This window comes from Zingiber officinale, chromosome 6A, assembly GCF_018446385.1.
Source record: "Zingiber officinale cultivar Zhangliang chromosome 6A, Zo_v1.1, whole genome shotgun sequence".
In the NCBI taxonomy this organism is placed as follows: Eukaryota; Viridiplantae; Streptophyta; class Magnoliopsida; order Zingiberales; family Zingiberaceae; genus Zingiber; species Zingiber officinale.
Genome location: NC_055997.1, coordinates 119,512,519 through 119,534,789, shown reverse-complemented (window position 1 = coordinate 119,534,789; position 22,271 = coordinate 119,512,519). Strand labels below are relative to the sequence as shown.

Here is a 22,271-nt window from a genome sequence, read left to right as displayed (position 1 = left end):
TCTTTAGATTTTCGTTGATTAATTAAGGTGAATAATCAGTCAAAAGATTAGTTCATTGATTTCACTTATTTGCTCATATTTTTGAATAGACAAAGAAGGGGCAATGAACTAAAAAGGTGATGAGCAAAATGTTAACTAGATGAGCTTGCTAGGCGAGTTGTATGAGTTCGATGGTCAAATGGATTAGATGGTTCAAACAAAATAGGTCCTCAAAGTTATTGGTTCAAACAAAATCGGTCCTCAAAGTTATGGTGCAATAGAAGAATGTCAAATTGTTATCTAGATATCTATGATTTAATCCCAAGTTATAATATATTTGTAGAGATTTTTTCTTCAAAAGAGATATGTAATTATAAAATGTTGGACTTCTAATATGTCCATCATGAATACTTTCCAATTTATCTTGATAGTCAATAAAAATTTTTTTTCAAACAAATTAGGCAAGTCAAAATTTGTTGTTTCATACTTTACCACTGAGGTAGCTCGAATAGACCAATGTGTGTAAAAAGCCTTTGAATTTTATCCTAACAGTCAATAAAAAATTTTCATTAGATCATATTGATTATTCAAATTCCATATTATTTGATTCAATATTTTTTTTTTCAAATAAATTAGGCGAGTCAAAATTTGTTGTTTCATGAAAATTTGTTGTTTCATGTGGAACCGCCACTAACCCCAGGCAGTGACACCCCGGGGATAGACCCCTGGATCTTTCAGCCACAGAACCATACACTCCCTATCTGTGCTACGCCCTGGGAACGAAAATTTGTTGTTTCATGCTGCTTGTACTACTGAGGTAGCTCGAATGGATCAATGTGTGTAGAAAGCCTTGATGAATAGGCTGGTCAAACAAATTCGGCAGATTTTAAAGAGTATGTTTGAACAAATTGAATTAGGTGAACTCAATCAACTTAATGATGAAATGGATCAAAAAGATACGTGGAGACAGACTCATTGAATAGGCCTGAAGATCCATATGAATTGAACTAATTAATCTTCAAGAAGAGTCGAATAAATGGAATAGACCACACAGACTAGATGAAGTTGACCAACTAACATGATTCAAATCCAAACCTAATTAATAATTCATCACTCGAATCTGATAAACAAACACTCTGAAGTCCACAGAGACTCCAGGATTTGTGAATCTCAGTGGTATTGTTAGGAACCTTGACTTAAAAATTTGTTTCAAATCGAATTGTATAGCAGCAGTCAGATCATGGAACAAGGCACACAAATTTATGTTTCATGCACATATAATTAAGAGTAACACATCTCCATCGCTTAGTATTGTTCTCGCTCAAATTGCAGAGCAATGCATCTGGTTCGATGCTACACTATAAAGATCGAACACCAGTTCAGTTGGCTGAAATGTAGGTCATAAGACAAGATCCAGGTAATGGAATCAATGCAGAATAGGTTTGATGATCTTTTTATGAGAAAGATGGATATTCCTTGCGCAATATCGATTGCTTATTCATAAACTCCATGTGACCTCAGGAAAAAGTGCATTATCTTCTCTTAATATTGAAATACCTGTGCCGACAAGAAAAAACTTGTAAAATGTTAGTAACAAAGCCACCAACAGGGCTGGAGTGGGAAGGCTGCAACTTACTTGATGCAATCAAATGTTTCCTGATAATGGTTAGAGGTATTTGACCATGCCTCGGCCCTCAACGCTGAGTTTTGATGCTTGTAGTTGCTTCTTTTTTGGCGCCTTTAATTTCTGCAACTTCTTGGTCATCTGCAATATGAATAAATCGTGTGAATATCCCATGATCATACCAAAGCAAAAAAAACAGATAGTGATGGAAATGGCAATTTCAGAACCATTTACGTCTCAAATTCATGGCTTTTTTTGTTTCTAACAAAAATTATAGAACTGAATGAACCAACTTACCAATGCTATTTAGGATATCAAAGCAACAATTCTATTATGCCACATCTCCTATTTGACTCATCCTTTAGCACTAACTTTTGTGTTTCAAAAACTAAAATGACTTACATTTATTCTTCGCTGATCTTGAACAATTTGTTTTGCTCTTGCCCTGACTTCTTCAGGGTCAATCTTAGACTGAGGGCGGACAACAAAATCCAGAGGCATTGCTTCAGGCCTAGAAGCATGCTGCCGAGAAGCTGAGCTACCAGGTTTTCTCCCTCTGCAACAATATAGATATGTCATAAACGAGGGTATTACAACACAGATCAATAGAAAGAATTGATTGAACAATGTATCCTCTTACTGTGAAAATTCAGCCAAATCAAGATCATCATCCCGAGACTGGATGCCAGTAGATTTAGCAACTTGCCTTTAATCAACAAAACAAGAAAAGAGAGAACGTCAAACCAACCACAAAAAGGAAAACATACATATAAGTACAACAATGCCATGAAAGACAAGAAACTGGAGCAATTACTTTTGAGATGGAGGCCTTCTATATGGAACCCTGTCATCGTCAATCCTTCTCATATCCTCAAATCTAGTACTCTTGTTAAATATTGGTCGACTCTGCATAGAGAGGACGGAGAGAAGATAGTTTACTTTATCAAACTTGAAAATGGCAAAAATATAACACAAGCTTAACAGAAATTCATTGAAAAAAGATTGCCCATTGCATTTCTAAAGGTCTCATTACCCATTTATCAACTAATTCTTTAGCAAGTTTTCTATTTGCCGTTGTCTCCTCATCTGACTTTGACAGAAACATAATCACCTGAAATATAACATTATATCAATCAGATACGATGAAAGAAAATCAAAATGACAAGTAGAATGTAGTATTTAACCTTTCCAAGACCACTCTTTTTTAGTTGTTCTCTCCTGTCAAATTGCTCCAAATCAATTGGCAACTGCATGACAAAAGCAAATTATAGTGGCCCACAAACAGTCAACATCCAGTGACAAAATAATACCACTATGCTGCAAAAACATACAGTTCCCTATTAATATACTTGATCAACCTGAATATTTTAATGTTTGTAATAATTTCCTATCAACCTGTATATTTTAATGTATATCATAGCATTATGCTGCAAAAGAATACAGTTCTCTATGACTATTGTTAACAGACCTGTATATCTTAGTGTTTGTAATAGTAAGATAAAATAATGTTTTTACAAAATAAGATTAATCCTAGAAAGAAAAAAAAATAAGGAACTCCTTTGTACTTACATCAGAAAGAAGCCTTAGTATTGCAGACCGAATGTTCATGTTAGGCAAACAGCCATCAGGTAGCGGTTCAAGCCAATTCTTGAGTAGAGTTAGTACTCCATGATCAAGAAATTCTTGCTGAAGCTTTTTTCTGCGTTTAGGAGAAGCTCAAAGATGTCAGCTGAGCAAAACTGTTCTATGTGTCATATTCTGGCATAACTAATAACTCTAGAAACCATAATCATCATGTTATGAGAAATTTTACTTTGACAAGACTTCAATAAGCAATGGGAGCTTTCTCAGTTTGTTAATGGCTGGTTTATTTTGTCTGTTCAACTCTGCATCTTCTTCAGCTGTAACTTCTAACTCAGCCATAAGATTCTCAACTATCAAAGCAATTTCAGCTGGTGACTTCTCATTTTTCTTCTTTTTCTTTCCGCCCTTAAAAAGCTGTTTGATTTCATCTTCTTCACCCTCTTCAGCCTACAAGGGACAAAAGGCATTAAGAACAAGATCAAGTACATGGTACCCATGGCAACCATCATAATTGATCTAACAAAATAAACAATTGAACAAGGTCAAGTCCTCAGCATCACATGGAGTGATTGAAGAAATAACTAAAAATGCATCAGCTTGCAAACATTTGATTAAGAACACCACAGCATTAAGCACAAGAATGAAAGCTTGGGGTATGACGAGTATATTAAAATGAATCAGAAACTAAGGCACAAATCACTTGAAATTTGAAAACAAAGATCAATTCATTCCCAAAGTTGACTTTGAGATTTAACAAATTCCAAAAGGATATTTGTTTGTATAAATTTAGGTTGTCCAAGACAAGCAATTCAAAGTAAGCTAACATCTAGAGACTAGAGTTAGCATCAGTAGAATAGCGCAAAGGCTTCAGAAAAACTTTTATGTGATAACTTGATGTTCTATAGCATTATTAACAGTTAAAGAGAACAATATCTTCCAAGGTCACATATTTTCATAATTGCAATTCATTTGTGCTTAATCATACTTTGGTTTTATTTGAAAAGGCTACCACGCCATTGGTTTCATGGTCAAAAATCGTGCAGGAGTCAGTCTATCATAAACTAAGGTATTAGGAACAGACTTACTCCATATAGGTAGTTTGAGTGGTTCAAGTAGGAAGTCTTGTAAACAGATTTTGCAAGAGATGGGCCAGATTTGTAAGAGTTAGGAGTTGCTACAAAAAAAAATGGCATCAACTTACAATTTTCCATAATCATAGTTATATAGCAACTTAAGATATGGCATTCTCTTACATAGACAAATGTTGGAGATCCTTAGGTTGTCACCTTCACCATCAAACCGTATTTGTTTCCTCTCTACAACTGAGATCCTCTCAATTGTTTTCTCATATTAAGATTGTTTTCTCTCTTCTCCTCAAAGAGTTCACCAAGATCAAGGCTTCTTCCTAGCCAACAAAAACTAAGTATTCCCTCTTCATTCATGGATTGTTCCTGTTTTTCTGAAAAGATACCTGAGTTTTATAGTACTGATGTTTCATGAACATCTCAAAACCGTAATAGATATAGTGTGCACTATGCAGGCATTATCATAGCAAAGGGGGACAAGGCCAATTATATATACTAGTTGATGTAATTATGCACTCATTATACGCAACTATGCCAGTTAATCAAGCAACAGCCAAAGGTCGCATTGCATGAAAAACCTTCTAACGTTCAAATAGCACTAAAACAGACCCACGAATGTTGGAAATGGACAAACATAGCTCCTGAAGCACAAAACAAGAATCTTATAACAAGAGTTTCAAAAGACTAAACCTGGGGTGCATTCCCAGCAGAATGCTCATTATCACTTCCATAACGATCTGCAGGATCCAGACCACTATCATCGATGAAGTTGTCATCATCCATCGTTCTCATGCCTTCTTGATCATCCTGATTCATTAGCAGAGACACATTTGGAACCAATTAACTAAATAAGTCACAAAAACGTGAAGCAAAATTTTCAGGTAAATGAAGCGCCCAACCTCTGAATCTCCACCAGCTATAGTTTTCCACATTTCCTCCTCTTCCTCTGGATCAGCTTCCCCGCCCCTTGAACCCGCACCATAGCCCTTAAACCCCGATTTTGATCCCTGCCCAGCAAAACTGTCTCCTTTAGATGAGGACAGTTTTCCCTTGTTCTTCTTCAAGATCCCTCCTTTGCCCTCTTTCAGAGATGGAGTGTCTTTCATCTTCTTCTGAGACGAAGTATCTTCGTCCTCCCAATCGTCCAACCCCTCTTCATCAAACGCCGGTTTGGAGCTTCCGATCCGACCCGGCGAGCTTTCCCTACCCCTCTTCACCAGCCTCTTCTTTGGCTTTCCGCTCTTGTAATCGCCCATAGAATTCATCACCGGCGTCGGCGAACGGTCCCGCCGTCCCCAGTCGCCTTCGTCCTCGTCATCATCGTCGATAGGGAGAGCCAGCTCCGGCGACACCTCCCTATCCGAGGCCGCGTCAGGATCCATCAAAGGCTCACCGTCCTCATCCATATACCTGCGGAAGAAATCAGATCCAAACCCTAAAAACCAACAAAACAAAAGCTGGGACCAAATACCGATCGCCGGGAAGATAAAATTTGAGATACGCACGGATCGTTATCGTAACCCATCTCGGCAAAGAGATTGGAAGATGGAAAGAGATGAATCGATCAACGAAACGCCTTCTCTAATTGTGGCCGAGAAACTTGATCGACGAGATAATAGTATGAGGCATCAGCATTCTAACCCTTAATATAATAAATTTGCGAGGTCGGTTAATTTAATTTTAATTTTATATTTTTTTAATTATTTTGTAAAAATAAATTTAATTAATTTGATATTAATTAATACAATTTATTTTAAATTTAATTTCATTAATTCAGTTTTAATAAAATTATGATTCAATTAGATTAGTAGTCAACATTAAATCTCACAGCCCAGGCACAACGACGCAATTATCAGGGGCGTGCTCTACCGCTGAGCTAAAAGCGAGAAAAACTCATCCCTCTCTTTCTTTTTTACGTCCCCGTGTGGTGACATGGGGACGTAAAAAAAGGGATCCTATCAACTAAATTGTTCCGACCTAGGATAATAAGCTCATGCATATTGCTGGAAAAGCCAAAGGGTCAACAGGTCAGGTTTTACTACAATTACTTGAGATGCGTTTGGATAATATCCTTTTCCGATTGGGTATAGCTTCGACGATTCCTGGAGCCAGGCAATTAGTTAACCATAGACATATTTTAGTTAATGGTGGTATAGTGGATATATCAAGTTATCGTTGTAAACCGAGAGATATTATTACTACGAAGGATAAACAAAGATCGAAAACTCTGATTGACGAACGAATAATCATTAAGTCCTCCTCTTTCCGGACAACACATACAAAGAGACCCGTCAATCATCAAGTTTTTAATGAACCTCCGAAAGATAGTTATTTTTTTTATGATTAATTCTTTTTTTTTTATCTCTCATCCATCTATTTAGTTATTCATTAGAGCAATTATTATACGTCAATCCGAGGCAAGTGTTTATATACCGAATTATCTGAATACTTATCCTTACTTAAACGATCTTTTATCTCCTATAGTCCAATTGTTAATAACCATGCGTGAATGTTTTTGTGATTGTTCAAAGGGTCTGAATTAAAAAAAACAAAAAAAAAAAAACTAAACTAAACTTGGATGACTAGCTATTCAGGTAAAAATACTCCTCTCTTTCCTTCAAAGCGACTCATAGATGTAAAAAATTTTATATCATTTTAAATTAAAACTAATATATTCATTAGAATCTCTTTAATATATTTATACCATTTGATCTTAACTTGACAATGTACATTCAAAATAGTAAAATTTTAAATTCAATAAAATTTATTACAAGCACAGTATAAGGTTTAGGATAATAATATTCACTCATTGACACCACAAATGAATTCTTAGATTTCTCTTAATTCAAAAGATATTAATTTTTTAAATTTTTGAATAATATAGGTCTATTAGTCAATTTCACCCTAAACTACATTATTTGAATTAGAAAATTTTAAATCATTTCATATCAAAATCAATGTATTCTTGAAAATCTCCTTAATATATGCACTAGATTAGAATTCGATAATAGAAATTGAGAGTGGTAAATTTTTAATTTGGTAGAGTACAAATTTAGAGATGTACTTGTAATTTAATTCACTGTTCTCAATTTACGCTATTAAATTTAGATCCGAGAATATAAATACATTAAATAGATTTTTAGGAGTACATTCATTTTAATGTAAAGTGATTCGGTGTTCTCTAGGTCCATCAGTCAATTTTGGATGAAAACTAACTGATAGACCTTTAAAGAAAGAGGAGGGATACGCAATTTGGGTATTATGAAGGTTGGATATGTAATTTGGGTAATACAAAAACTTACATGTTTGAGTAAAATATCATTCATTTTTTATCAAAAGAATGTTCTTTCCCACCAGTCCCCTTAAAATGACACGACTGCTTTCAAGTACATTGTCTAATATTATTATCTCCCACGGCATATTAAATCTTGAATTAGTCAGTTGTATGAACAGGATAAGTCTGTTTTGTAGAAGCTACTATTTCGTAGTTATAGCCATTATAATTTTTTAGTTGCTAAAACATGAATATTGATGAATAAAGTAAATTCATGTTATAATAACTATGAAATCATAATTACTATAATACAGATTTATTCTGTTCATATAATCGATTTAAAATTTAATACGTATAGTAAAAGATAATAATATCAAATAATAATGTATTTGAAAATAATTAGGTCATTTTACTTGAATCGGTGGATGTTTTTTTTTGATAAAACATGAAAGACAGCCATTGCTTTGATAAATATGAAAAAAAGGAAATTCCATTAATTTATACCCTAACTATTTTGATACCTTTATTAATTTAGATTCAACAATAACACAAAGTTCGATCAGCGATTTATCAAACAATGTAGTTAGTTTTGCATGTTACCCAAAAAAACGTACCTATTTTAGAATTGACCAAATCATGTCATCCCTTCTCATTTTCTTTCCTATAATATCCTCCTATTTCTTTTTACTGTTCATCTAGAAAAAAAACTCCGAATCACTTTTTTTTCTCCAAAAAAAAAAACATAATCTCCTTTTTAGTCTCCGCCAAAGAGCTCACTTATAAAGCGGGTTGATGGCTGCTCTGCCACATAGTGATCTTTGTTTAGGAGTGTACGATTGTCACGCGAGGTAGGGTCATCATCACCGAGGCTATCATCATGACCAAGAAGCACCTTCGTAGCACCAGAAAAGACACGTAGATTGTTTGCACCATCTTTCTCATCCTCGTAGTTCGCTTTATCATCGAGAGGGACCGTGAGTAGTAGCTGAACAATGTTAGATCGAAAAAACACGTGAGAGGGGGAGGGGTGAATCACGTGATTTTGAAAAACTTGTTCTTTTAGGTTTTGAAAACAAAGTGTGTAGTGGAAATACAAACAAAAAAAAAAGTAAAATCAATTAAAAGGCACGAACTCAAGCAGTTTTACTTGGTTCGGAGCCTTTAACAACTCCTACTCCAAGACTCAGATCTTGCGGATCTATCAATGAGTAATTCATTAAAAGCCTCTCCCGGAACCGTCAAAAGAGGGGATCGAGTACAAAAGAATCGAAAAGTGTAATAGACTACACTTTCCATTTGTAGAAATTAAGCACAAAAATGAAATTATGTTACCAAACACTTTCATAGACGGTCTGCTTGAGCTCAGTGTTTGGTGGCTTCTCGGCGGTAGTCAGGTGTAGTAGAGTCGAAGTAGGGCAGTAGCAAGAAGCTGGAGCAATCGAAAAGTCAAATTGGGCACGTAGGAGCTCGTGTAGAAGTTGATATTGAATGAAGAGGTTGAATGCTCTTTTATAGAGGGTGGAAGGTGTCTTCCATAGTCTTGAAGGCACCTACAGTATCCTAAATTTGATTCCGATCAATCCGGCTCTTATCGGCGTTGAATTCTGAATTTTATCTTTTGGAAGGCGCCTTCAATGACACTGTTCACCCGAGGCTTTTTGTGCTCCTATTGCCCTATAAAACATGTTAGTCCAATACACCAAATAATAACTTGCAAAACAATGTTAACATAGTAATAATAAGGAGTAGTAATTAAATTCTATCTTCCCGAGATCAGAATCTAGTTAAGGTCTTAATTTAGATTTATGAAATGGACCTAAATTAGACTGATGACTACTGCCCCTTTGAATGAGGGCGTGTCCTCACTTAGTCACTCTTCTCCAACGACTTATCTCTACTTACTAGGTGTAGAGTTATCTTCCGGAATCACACATCTGAACTTCGGGAATCGAACATCACAACTTACTAGAATCGCACATCCGGTCTTTACCTATTGGGAATCAGACATCCCAACTTGCTAGAAATGCACATCCGGTCTTCTCCACTCAGGAATCACACTCCTCGACTTGCCGAACTCACACATCTGGTCTTCACTCATCAAGAATCGCACATCTCGACCCTTGTCAGAATCTCACATCTAGACTTCAATCCGTCAAGAATCGATCATCCAGACTGGGGTTCGTCAACCCTGCACACTCGGTAGCAAGGTTAAATAGAAGCACATCTAACTTTAACCTATTTGTTATTAATCAAAACTCAAGTTTGACCATTTGTACTGTCTGTACCAACAATCTCTCCCATTTTGATATAATGACAACTTAGGTTAAAGTTAGAAAAATAATGCAGAAGAAATAACATAAAAATTAAGCAAGTTTTATTATATTCTCTTGAGCATTTTAGGGTTAAGGTTTTCAAATTTTTAGTTTTGTTTTTAGTTTTTCTTACATAACCCTTATCGTCCTCCTTTAGCATTCATCAAGAAATAAGCAATGGAGGGTATCATTAGACTCCTTGCAATCTCGAAAATCCACCATATCTGAAATGGATCTAATCAAACTTATCTAAGTCCATTAGTGGATTTCAATCTGAAATGAGTTCAATCGGACTTGTCTAGGTCTATTAATAGATTTTGACTGAAACACATAGATGGACCTAGACAAGTTTGATTGGATCTATTTTAGATCCTGTGAATTTTTGACACTACAAGGAGTCTAACAGTGCCCTCCATTACTTATTTTGATTTCACATGGACCTGAATCATATCAGGATCAACGTACACCTGGTATAATTTATATTAGGTAGAATTAGCAACACGTTGCACGTTGTAAACTTTAAAAAGTCATAACTTTTGATTCAAGTTGAATCATGAAACACACAATATATCAAATCGAACCTTGTGCAAAGATCTTCGATTTAAAATATTATGCGTCTTGTGGATCAATCCAAATCAAAAGTTATGACTTTATAAAATTGAACTTCAACTACGATTTCGTAGTTGCTACAATGTGTATACTAGATAAATTTTCAGAGATTATAACTTTTAACTAGAGTTAATCCATGAGGTGCAAATATATTAAGTCAAAAGTATCTAAATGAATTTTAATTTAATATATTATATATTTTATGATCAAAAGTTATGATAATTGCTTGTTAGGATAATTTTATTCAATGTGAGTTTTTAAAATAAAAATATTTTAAGATTAAAAATAGGATAAAACATTGGCGTAGATTACAAGTAGAAACTGCATCTCCCGTCATAAGTTCACAATAATTTTCAAAATGTTTATTTATTTATTTATTTAATATTGAAATTTGAAATTCTGAATTTTTTCTCGACAGGAAAAAAAGAATATCCACGTGTCCATTTTGAGGCACGTCCTGGTCCCATCAAAGAAAATCTACAAAAGACCAAAATTTATAGGTCAATTAACATGGCATTAAGTACTAATTAATTATGTCTTAAGAGCATACTAAATTAACTTAAGCAATTAATTCATTCACATCGTGGCTTAAATTCTTACAGTAATCAACCCATCAATTGATGTATTAACTTATTTCGCTAAAGCTGTTCATCATCTCTGATTTTGAGATAGACGGTAAGGTCCGAATAGTTAGCTAGTATATAATAATAATATTATTATAAAATTTGAGATCAAATTTTGACTAATAATTAAATGTCTTTTTTTTCTACACGCTATTTAACTATCTAAAATTAATAATTATTCATAATTTATCTCTTTTATATTAATATAAAAATGGATTAACAAAAACACGGGAGCGAACAAAAACACGGACGCTAACGGTAAGACCAACTGAGCTAAATCACTGTGTTTTTTTGCTAAGATAAAGCTGTCCGTTAAATGTCGTTTATTTAATTTAATAAAAGGATTAGAGTTGGTAATATTTATTTCATTAAATACTCTAAATTAAACCCTTTAGGGTTCAATGCGCGACTCCTTGGCTATATCTCACCGTCCGTGTGTCGATCCGACGGTGGAGATCGCTCTTCCCTTTCGTTTTTGTTGCTCTCTTGCTGGCTCTCAATTGGAGCTTACAGTGGGGGCTCGGAGTGGTGTAGCACGAAACAGGGTGCCCAATGCGAAATGGCGGAGTGGATCAGCGATCGCCAGACGGTTTCACGATGGATATTTAGCTAAAGATGGAATCTTTTTACTCCGATCTCTCTGCTTGCTCGATGATGAGCGGTAGTTATAATCCGGAGTCCGGACCTGTTCTGGGAATGTTCATGTTTGTGTTCTCTGAGTTTTTGTTAAGGATCTTGAGAAAATGGTGTGTTTGGTCGCTTTTATCGTGAAAGATTTGATTTTGTTTGGTGAAACCCCTTTTTTTTTTTTTTTTTTGGTTTTCAAGGTATGGAGATGTTAAAGCTGCATTTTTTTTCGCCTTATTTTGTCTTATTGTTTAAGTTGATTTCTTTCTTGTTAGGGTATTGAGAAGCAACTGATCATGTTGTCTAATATGGGAGTTCATTCTTTGATCGGGAACGGAGGGGATGGTTTTGGCGGAGAGGATTTTGAGGAGCTGGGTTTACTTCTAAGGGAGCAGAGAAGGCAAGAGGTGAGTGATCGAGAAAGGGAGCTCAGCATTTTCCGGAGTGGATCCGCTCCGCCCACCGTCGATGGTTCCCTCGCCGCAGTGGGAGGGATCTATGGGTGCGAGGGTGCATTCGGTGTGCCAGATATTTCCTCCGTGAAGAATGGGCACGAAATTTCGTCAGAGGAGGAACTCCTTTCCAACCCAGCATATGTCTCTTACTACTACTCGAATGTGAATTTGAACCCTCGACTGCCTCCTCCTGTGCTTTCCAAGGAGGATTGGCGATCGACACAAAGGCTTCAAGTGGGTAGCTCATTAATAGGAGGGATTGCTGATAGAAGGAAAATCAATGGAGGGGAGGAAGGGGATGACAGATCACTCTTCTCTAAACAACCAATATTTACTTCGATGGAGGATCAACAGGTGGAGCCAATTAAGGAGCATAGATCAGGGGAATGGGTTGATAGAGGAGATGGGTTGATTGGACTGTCACTTGGGTGCCAGAAGAGCTTTGCTGATGTTGTGCAGGTGATCCATTTGACAATATATAGCTGATATTGACATTTTTAGAAGTGATCTTACTACTTCAATCCTGCATGATATAGTTATTTACTATACTCTCTGTGTACTTCTGGAGTAAAGCTCCAGTTGCACAATTTATAGCTCCAATTCGTACCCTGCCTCCTTGCATTGGATACTTGTTGCAACAAAATTCAATGTTCACACACAGGTATCAGATGAAGACAATTTATATGACTAGTATTTTTCAGTTAGTATGGACCTTTGTTCTTTTTGGTATGAGTCTTTTAGAACCTATAAAACATCAAAACTTTGTTATTGTTCTGTAAGACAAAGAACATCTTGTAGTCCTAACTGAGGCCAACCTATATGACAAGTTTGCTTACATGTTTTAATCCTGGTCACAACAGAGAACAAATAATAAAATCTAATCTTAAATTGAAATTTTAGGTGATCCTTTTTTGGATGAAGTATGTTGGTAACCTCACACAAATGTTTTTAGAAATTGAAAATATGTTTTTCATTGTTGGAACCTATTGAAGTTGCATACCACTTTGTTTCTGGTAATATATTTGATCATAGCTTTGGAAACATCAAATTGCCAACTCAAGTATTGAAAAACAATGAAAAAAATTATTGACCTCAAAACTTTGTTGCACTTGTCCAGTTATGTTTCTGGGGATTTGACAGCATAGACAGAACTTGTGTACCAAAAAAACAAAACCTGACACATGCATATTTAAATTCAACTATTTTCTTGAAAAATGAAATGAAAGTTAATGCTTGTCACAGATGTGAGTTTTAGATTTAGCATTGGACTATGTCATGCCTGTAAGGATGGTAGCAAAAGAGACAATCAGTGAACAATGGATCACAGTGACTCAATGTCTTTAACCGTAGTTCATCCCAGGAAGATACTAGTATATGGTAAAGTGATAGATGTGGTAAGAAGTTATGAATGGCTCTATTCTATGAGGGGTTTATGTGAGAAATATGGTGGCATTCACACTGATTGTCATGAGTGCATAAAACATTGGTAGCAAAGACGCCAATCCAAAGTCAAACAAAGTAGACATGCAAAAGCTGTTTGACTTTCTGGAATTCCCAGAAAATCTTCATTCATCTGTATAACTCAAGATTGGGATAGAATATAGAGATGACATAACTTATGAACTTCAGTCTTTATGGACCTTTTTGTTCTACCTATCCAGAAAGTAGGATTACAATCCAAGAGATAGATTAAGTCATTAAGACAAATGAACCAGCATCACCCTCACAAGGCATTTAGTCCGTGTGGAAATGCATGAAGTGATCAATTCTCCTTCCTTTTGGAATTTCATTATATAATGGAGATTCATCCATCAAAGCTGCATGGTTTTTATGTTCATAACTGTGATTAAAAGAAATATAAACAGAGTGATAACTAGAACCCTATATGTGTTTTGCAGTGTAGTGGCTAAGTAAAAGTACTGTGATTAATTGATCTTTCTCATCATCTCTGTAGTTTTGAGTGAAGGGAATATATCCACATCAGTTATATCATGTGTACATGTAATACTTTTTATACTATGCTTGACACTATACATACTGTCATGTGACATACATATAGATTCTGGAGCTAACTAGAATCATGATTGGCTTAATTTGACTGTTGAGTTTTTCAGGATGAAGTACGAAAGGGTCCCAGTTCAAGCCGTCCCTCACGCCCTGCAAGTCGTAATGGTTTAAATGGCCCTGAACGATTATCTTCTCCTAGCACTCAGTTAGCATCACATAAAGGAAGTGGATCAATGGATGCAGAAAACAGTGCACTTCTACACAGTGACAATGGACATGAGAAAACTGGTACATCATTGCCACACAGTTATGCATATGTTGTTGGCTCCTCCTTGAAGCGAAGTACTACTCCCGATGCCCAGGCAGTAGCAAGGTCTCCTAGTCATATTCCACATTTAGGTCACAAAAGCGCTCACGACTCCTCCTTGAATGGTGTTTCATTGGGTACAATTGAATCTGGTGAACTTATAGCTTCCTTATCGGGTATTAACCTATCAACTGCTGTTCCTGTAATTGATGAGAATCTTACAAAATCAAAGATTCAACAAGGATTATATGATAGCGAGTTTCCTTTTGCTTCACACCAGAACAATATTGAGAGACAACATAACCTTGAAAGTTCTGATCCACAATATCTAGGCATGCAGGCTATTCCCAAGTCAACCAAACCTTCTTACCCTGGTTCCATTAGCAATTCAGGAGGTTTAGTGGAATTGAGAGCTTCAGGATTAGGTTTGAATGGGTTAGTTGAATCCCAAAAGTCTCCCGACAAGTCATATCTAGAAGCACCTTCTCATTATATCACTGCAAATGGTGGTTCTTTTCTCTATGAGAGTGTAAATGCAGCTTTTGCAAGTACTGGTCTGAATGTATATTTGGAAAATCCAGCTCTATCACCAAGTTTGATCAATCACGTTGGCCTGGGTACTTTGCCTCCGATGTTGGAAAATGTTGCCACTGCATCATCAAATGCATCACTTAATATGGAGGCAAGGGCTTTAGGAGGAGGAACTTTTTCACCATCAAATTCAGTTGGGCATGCAGACTTACGAACTCTTGGCAGAAGTGGCAATCCAGTTTCTGCTCCTGCAGCTCTTTGGACATCACTTAATGACCCATGTTATATTGAATACTTGATGGCAGCTGAATATACTGCTCAACTTGCAGCTAACTCTTCTAATCCATCCCTGGAGAAAGGTTACCTAAGCTCTTACACTGATTTACTTGGGATCCAGGAAAGTTATTTAGAGTCCTTACTTCAACAGCAGAAGCAGTATGGTATACCACATCTGGCTAAATCTGCTTCTCTAAATCTTAGTTATTATGGAAATCCAGGATTTGGCCTGGCTACTTCATATCCAGTAAGTTCTTTAGCAAATTCTATGGCTTCTCCCATTGGACCTGGCAGCCCTCTTAGTCTCAGAGAGCGGAATATGCATTATTCTTCCAACTGGAGGAACTTAAGTAGAGGTGTTCTGGGATCTTGGCATTCTGAGGCTACTGGGAACATAGATGGACATTTTCCATCCTCCCTCTTGGATGAATTCAAGAGCAATAAGACAAGAAGCTTTGAGCTTGCGGAGATTGCTGGCCATGTAGTTGAATTCAGGTATAAATTATCTAATCTGTTACCTTGATTTTTTAATTTTGCTCACATTATCACCTTCAATTACATTTGTCGGCATCAGGAATCTTCCATCTTATTATGCAGTTGAGAAGGATAAATATGAGATTTCCAATCATAAGAGAACAATTATACCCAGATATGTGAATATAAGAAAATATCCAATGTCCTAATGTCTCGTGAAACTAGTTTTATATTCTAATCAATATAACTGGTAATTCTAACACTCCCCTCAAACTAGAGCATATATGTCAATCAATCTTCGACTTGTTACTCGGAATAGAAATTATCCCACAAAAAAAGGGACTGAGACATTGAAGACATAACACTAGTGCAGTGGTTAAAGGACTTCAACACAACACTTTGATGAAGCTGATTGGGTTCTTAATGAGTGAAATCTTCATCAATGCAATTTCTTCCTTAACTCCTTTCAAATCAAAGATATCCCGGAATATCTAAATTTGTAATAGTGAGGCAAAAAATTGTGGTGGGTTGCGGAGAGAAGAAATCAAATAGGGTCCAGAATCCATTCTTGGTACATAAACCAGAAAAAAAAAATCGAGAGATTAAGCAAAATTATACTCACTTCAAGGGACAAAATGTGAAGGAGGAGATTGAGTAAAGTTCACATGAATTTGAAAGAAAATGAGGAACCTAACTTTGTGTCATTATAAGAGAAATTTGTTGCCTCTTTTTTTTACTCTCTCTCTCTCTCTCTCACACACACACACACACACTTATTTGCTTCAAAACAACTTCCGATTTTTTTTTCAATTTTAAATTTGTAAATCTTTATTAAGAATCTAGCCTCATACTCGAACCATTACAAGACTAAGGCCTAGTTTCCAACGAGGAAAGAAATGTGGCATGAAAGTTGCTTGGGGCAGCTGCTGTTTACCTCCATTTTTTCTTAAGGAAATACAGGGAGTGGAAGAATCTTTCATTGAAAGGATGCTGAGAGGAAAAAACCTCATCTAAATCTAAGTATGAAAATCTTCTTTTTTCCGCAGCCCTCCATGATCTCAGTCAAATCATCTAACATCACATCAAGTTTAACAGTTTGCTTGTTAAGCTGAAGCAGTGGTTGACACATGGATGATGGAAAAGGAGCTTGCTGGGTAGAGCAAGGAACTACAACCTGGGCGGATGATCAAGAGGTGTGTGCTTTTCAGCTGTAGGAGGTTGAGGCTGCAATTAATGTGGTTGTTGATACGGTGCTAGAAAGATAATATGGACTTGTGAAGAAGAAAACATATATGCAGGCATCAAGGAGTATGGTAGGATGCTAGAGGCAATGTAGGAGATGACGACATTGCTTTCATATTAGGTACTAATAATATTAGTATACTAGAGGGTTTTGCGGTGCCTTTATTTTCTGTTGTTTCGGAGGAATTTTTTGGGTCCTTTTCTTCCTATCCAGGCAATTCTAGTGGAACAGAGTCCTCTCCTCAATAGTGAAATTTCTTATCTTCCTCGGAATCTTATCTGCATAATTTGTCATACTATATGTCTATATTTGACTGGTTTGTCTATCTATGTTTTACTCTTGCAGTCAATGCTCCAATTTATGAACTGTCCTGTCAGATATTTTTCACCATCATATATATACAATAATATTTCTGAGTTTGACCTTCCTTTTCAGTGCTGATCAGTATGGGAGCCGTTTCATACAGCAGAAACTTGAAACAGCTACAACTGAAGAAAAAAACATGGTTTTTTATGAGATAATGCCTCATGCTTTGTCTCTGATGACTGATGTGTTTGGGAATTATGTGGTTCAGAAGGTACCATGTCTTTCCTGTGAACTCTAGGAGTGTTTTTTTTTTGGCAAAGTTCTTTGAAGGTCCTTACAATTTTCCTCCTTTTAGTTTTTTGAACATGGCTCTTCAGCTCAGAGAAGGGAATTAGCTAACCAACTTAATGGGCATGTATTGGCTCTCAGCCTCCAGATGTATGGTTGTCGGGTGATCCAGAAGGTACCTTTTAGCTGGAAATATTCAACTAATGGTTTAGTTGTAAAATATATTGATTCTCCTAAGCTTATACTTGATTCTGCTTTTGTCTGCATTGTAGCCTTCATATTTTTGCTTTACTTTGCGCTGATAGTTGGATGGCCTTATTTGGAAAAAGTTCACTTTTCACTTCCTGTTTCAGGCAATAGAAGTAGCTGACTTGGACCAGAAGATAATGATGGTTGCAGAGCTTGATGGGCAGGTCATCCGCTGTGTGCGTGATCAAAATGGGAATCATGTCATTCAAAAGTGTATTGAGTGTGTTCCTCAAGATGCAATTCAATTTATCATCTCAACATTCTATAATCAAGTTGTGACATTATCCACCCATCCATATGGTTGCCGTGTTATACAGGTTCAGCAAATTTTCATTAGACTTCCTGTGTTACTAATACATGTGATTGCATATTTTCCTGTATTGTATTATTGATTTTGTCTCAGAGGGTGTTGGAGCACTGTGACAATCCTAATACTCAGCGGATTGTCATGGATGAGATTCTAAATTCTGTTTGCATGTTGGCGGAGGATCAGTATGGTAACTATGTTGTACAGGTTTGTTGTTTCTTCACCATAATCTACCCTTGTTGGATTAGCTTCAGTGGTATTCGAAATTGTTCCTGGCTGGGGTTTTATCAACAGTGTGAACTCCTTTTCTATAGTTCACAATGTTTGCCTAATTATACTTTTTTTAAATGGTAACTATAGCTACATAAAGTTCTGCATATCCCACAAGCACCTAGCACGTTTTCTATCTCTTCCTTGTAATGTACTGGTAGCAACATGTTCTTTCTAAGAGCACTATCACTCGATGACTTATAGTTAAGGATTGCAGTATGCATATAATAGGCACCTAATTATCTTGCGTATGACCTTGTTTGATGAAGTAATTTGATTGTTCACCTTAGTTCATTCATGTTTTTCTAAAGCAACTCATAAAAATTTTGCTAGGAATATCGCATCTATGATCAAATGAGTAGTATCATGCATAATATTAAGCATGTGTGGTTTCCATGCTAAGCCAATGGAACTTCTTGTTGTGTTAACTAATGCCATGACATCAATGGTGCGAATTTAATTTGTAAATTTGTGTTTGTGTAATGTACTGAGGCTGTCAGTTCTCCTTGGTTTTCAGGTTAGTGAATTATGAGACCTTTTATTTTTATCTAAAGTTTTAAAACATTTTTGTGACACCACATATATCATGGCAGCATATACTTGAGCATGGAAAGCCTGATGAGAGATCTGTGATTATCAAGCAATTAACTGGACAAATTGTACAGATGAGTCAACAGAAATTTGCTTCAAATGTCATTGAAAAATGCTTGGCTTTTGGTTGTCTTGAGGAACGGCAGCTTTTGGTGAATGAGATGTTGGGATCAACTGATGAAAATGAACCTCTCCAGGTTTGTCGAAGGCACCTTTGTTTAATGCATGTTTTTTCGCTTAATTATCATGATATGATATATTTTCCTATTGTCTATTAATATTCTTCTGAGCTTCTTTAACAGTGCAATTTAGCTGACACAGTTGTTTGAACTTAGATTTTGGACAACAGTTTATACATTTATAGCCGAGTGCTCATCTAGTTAAGGCTTATTGTCTCATTCCATGTGTCAGAAGAGCTTTAGTGGCATTCTTCCTTCGTATTCAATCTGCACACCCAAATGGATGCTGATCAAACCATTCTATGGGCACAACATGAGAACAACGAAATTGCCCGGAACACTTGTAATCAAATTTTACCAAACTTAGGACTTATCTTAGGGGAACAAAATGGGTCTATTAAATTTAGACATGCTGCCTAGAAAATTATAATAGAACACTAATCAGAAATGTCCACAAATTTTGTATACTTATGTTGAGATCTTTCTCTTCTAAAGTTGATATCCTGGTTATCAGCATACCATAAGAACGACTACTCCGGCTGTGGCAATCTACCTTATTGAGTTTTGTACAAAATGTGCTATTGATTGTGTATTTATTTGTTTTTATTTTGGATCATTTCTCAATTTGTCTATGTCATGAATGCATAGAGGCTATGCTGATCCTTTTTCTAGTGAAACAATATTTGTGGAATGCCAACATAGATACATCAGATAGAATCAGTGCCCTCTTTATGAGCATGAAGCGTTGCACATCATTCCTGCATACTAAGTTGCCATTGCAAATTGATGATTACTTCTGACCAGTTGTTTTTCTTCCCTTCATAGTAAGCGTAAGAAAAATTAGTATTTTTCAAGAAATGTGATGACTGTGTATGGGTTTGAATACAACAGTTAGCAACTATGAACTCACACTGTTAGAGAGACTTTTCAAATTTACCTCAGTCAATTTTGTAAAGATTCATTGCTTGAACATTTTCGAATTGATATGCTTTCTTGATGTTCTTATGATTAATAGAGGTACTCCATATTCATCTTGAGATAGAGGAGTGACAATGACACAGTTTGCATTACTTAAAAAATTTTCGTATGTTTCTCTACTTGATTGATGACAGGCCATGATGAAAGATCAGTTTGGTAACTACGTTGTACAGAAAGTATTAGAGACATGTGACGATCAGCGACGAGAGCTGATCCTCTCACGAATTAAGGTCCACTTGAACGCGCTTAAAAAATATACTTACGGAAAGCATATTGTTGCTCGTGTTGAGAAACTCGTTGCAGCTGGAGGTGAGTGTTAAAAAAATATACTTACAGAAAGTATCAGTTCATCATTACAACTAATTAACCTTTCTGCAGAGAGGAGGATGGGACTTCACTCATCCTTTCCCTCTTAAATCGGCGGCAAAGCACTGAAGGTTGTACAGCTAACTGAGGCTAGTTTTAGCTCACTCTTATCTATTTAGGGATCGATCGATCGGCAAGCTTGTCTGGAAACAAGAATGGATGTTGCTTGTACTGGAAATCTGTACATTTTTTGTAATTTGAAGGTAGTAGTTTAATTAAGCTAAGGCTGTGGCTCAGATGGCTAAATATAAAGCGAAATGATGTCCAATGTTTTTATGGATGTAAAGAGATGAGAGAGTTCATTTGTCTTTTCCTTTTGTGTTCATGGGATGATTGTACGTGAGGATATCTATACGTTTTTCTGATGCAAGTAATCTTTATATTTATGAACATTTTCATTTTCAGCTTTGGTGCAATAATAAGTTGTATGTTTTTATTATTACTATTCATTTGTATTTTCATTTTCATTTTCATTTTCATTTGTATTAGCTATTCGATGATCATATATGAATAAAGAGAAACTTTTCACATAAAAGATATAATTTAATAGTTATAAATAATTAAATTAATATGTAATTTTGAGACTTCTATATATTCAAAAGGATATTTTTCGAATTTGTGAAGAAAGAATATTTTAGTCCTAATTTTAAAACAAAAATCTGAATTATTTACGCAAAGTTTAATTCAGATTGGACAAAAATGTGTCTAGGTTTGTCTGAGCCTGGGTTCGAACCGGGGACCTCTAGTGTGTGAGACTAGCGTGATAACCAACTACACCACCCAGACAACGTTAAAATCCTTTTCATAATTGAATATATAGTATAAACTTATTTGCAATTAAATTACAATCCCCTGCATTTAAATTAATAATTCCCCTCTATGTAATTTATCGTTTTCGAAAGCATTTTGATTTAGCTCAACCAATTATCGGAAAAAATAAATATCTTTACTTAATTTATAATTTTCATACCATGTTAACATATTTTAATCACAATAATTTGCACAAAAAATATTATACTGAAGGTATGATGCGTACAAGAGGGCATTTATTTTATGTAAGATGAACTTGATCTTCTCCAATTCTATCCAATAATATACGAACCTTGTTACACTGCCACTAGATATTATTCAGGTATAATAGTTTTCATATTCCAACTATTTGATGACTCAAAAAATTGGCGTTAGTTAAATTTTACCATAGCACGCAAAGTTTGCCCAAAAATAACATCATACAAAAAACTCTGAAGTACAAGAAATCCCAAAAGATAATCATATAAAGGTACATCACAAATGAATTGTTCGATTAGTCTACAACTTTTTTCTACTACATTGTGTGCCATAAATGATGAAATTACAATGTTTGCTCAAACACTTTGGAGCTTGATGTCATTAGTTTAATATCATTCGGGAGTCAGAAGAAATTTTAAGCTTTGAGGCGTGGACACTTCTTCACTGGGTTTTTTCTGCATATAAAATGACAAAGAAAAGGAGCAAGTTACAGATTAGAATCACAATAACGACCACCACTCCACCTGCAATCAACTTGCATTTTTAAAGACTTTACGAACAATTAAATCCTGTGGATATCTGACATTTCTAAAAGTCTAGCTCGAACTGATGTTTCCAAGGAGTTCTTGACAGTTTATTTCTACAGAATGTCAAGTGATGATTCCTTTGATCATTATGTTTGGAATCAATGAAGTGCTCCAAATAATGTGTAGATTTGC

General features: G+C 35.7%; 2 protein-coding genes and 1 non-coding gene across 5 annotated transcripts; 1 reads left to right on the top strand and 2 right to left on the bottom strand.

The window, feature by feature from the left end:
• Nucleotides 1-1,175: 1,175 nt before the first annotated feature.
• LOC121997737 (protein IWS1 homolog 1-like) lies at nucleotides 1,176-5,919 on the bottom strand. Of its 2 annotated transcripts, none has more exons than XM_042552339.1 (12): nucleotides 5,778-5,919; nucleotides 5,172-5,682; nucleotides 4,963-5,079; nucleotides 3,417-3,634; nucleotides 3,173-3,302; nucleotides 2,788-2,850; nucleotides 2,637-2,714; nucleotides 2,418-2,509; nucleotides 2,244-2,309; nucleotides 2,006-2,159; nucleotides 1,616-1,744; nucleotides 1,176-1,536 (listed from the first exon to the last, which is right to left on the bottom strand). In XM_042552339.1, exons 1-11 carry the CDS (start codon nucleotides 5,795-5,797, stop codon nucleotides 1,646-1,648), a joined length of 1,548 nt encoding a protein of 515 aa, XP_042408273.1. In that variant the 5' UTR covers nucleotides 5,798-5,919; the 3' UTR covers nucleotides 1,176-1,536; nucleotides 1,616-1,645. The 2 variants fall into 2 exon arrangements, with proteins under 2 accessions (XP_042408273.1, XP_042408274.1); XM_042552340.1 differs by having other exon boundaries at nucleotides 5,744-5,877.
• A 5,644-nt stretch (nucleotides 5,920-11,563) lies between these two features.
• On the top strand, nucleotides 11,564-20,948 carry LOC121997736 (pumilio homolog 1-like). 2 transcript variants are annotated; one of them, XM_042552338.1, is made up of 10 exons: nucleotides 11,564-11,836; nucleotides 11,993-12,631; nucleotides 14,287-15,788; nucleotides 17,446-17,587; nucleotides 17,672-17,779; nucleotides 17,958-18,170; nucleotides 18,257-18,367; nucleotides 19,024-19,218; nucleotides 20,313-20,487; nucleotides 20,557-20,948. In XM_042552338.1, the coding sequence occupies exons 1-10, from the start codon at nucleotides 11,834-11,836 to the stop codon at nucleotides 20,592-20,594; spliced, it is 3,126 nt and encodes a 1,041-aa protein (XP_042408272.1). In that variant the 5' UTR covers nucleotides 11,564-11,833; the 3' UTR covers nucleotides 20,595-20,948. The 2 variants fall into 2 exon arrangements, with proteins under 2 accessions (XP_042408272.1, XP_042408271.1); XM_042552337.1 differs by having other exon boundaries at nucleotides 11,564-11,917.
• A 308-nt stretch (nucleotides 20,949-21,256) lies between these two features.
• Nucleotides 21,257-21,330, bottom strand: TRNAV-CAC. The gene has a single exon. It is a non-coding gene; the product is annotated as a tRNA-Val (tRNA).
• Between the last annotated feature and the right edge of the window lie 941 nt (nucleotides 21,331-22,271).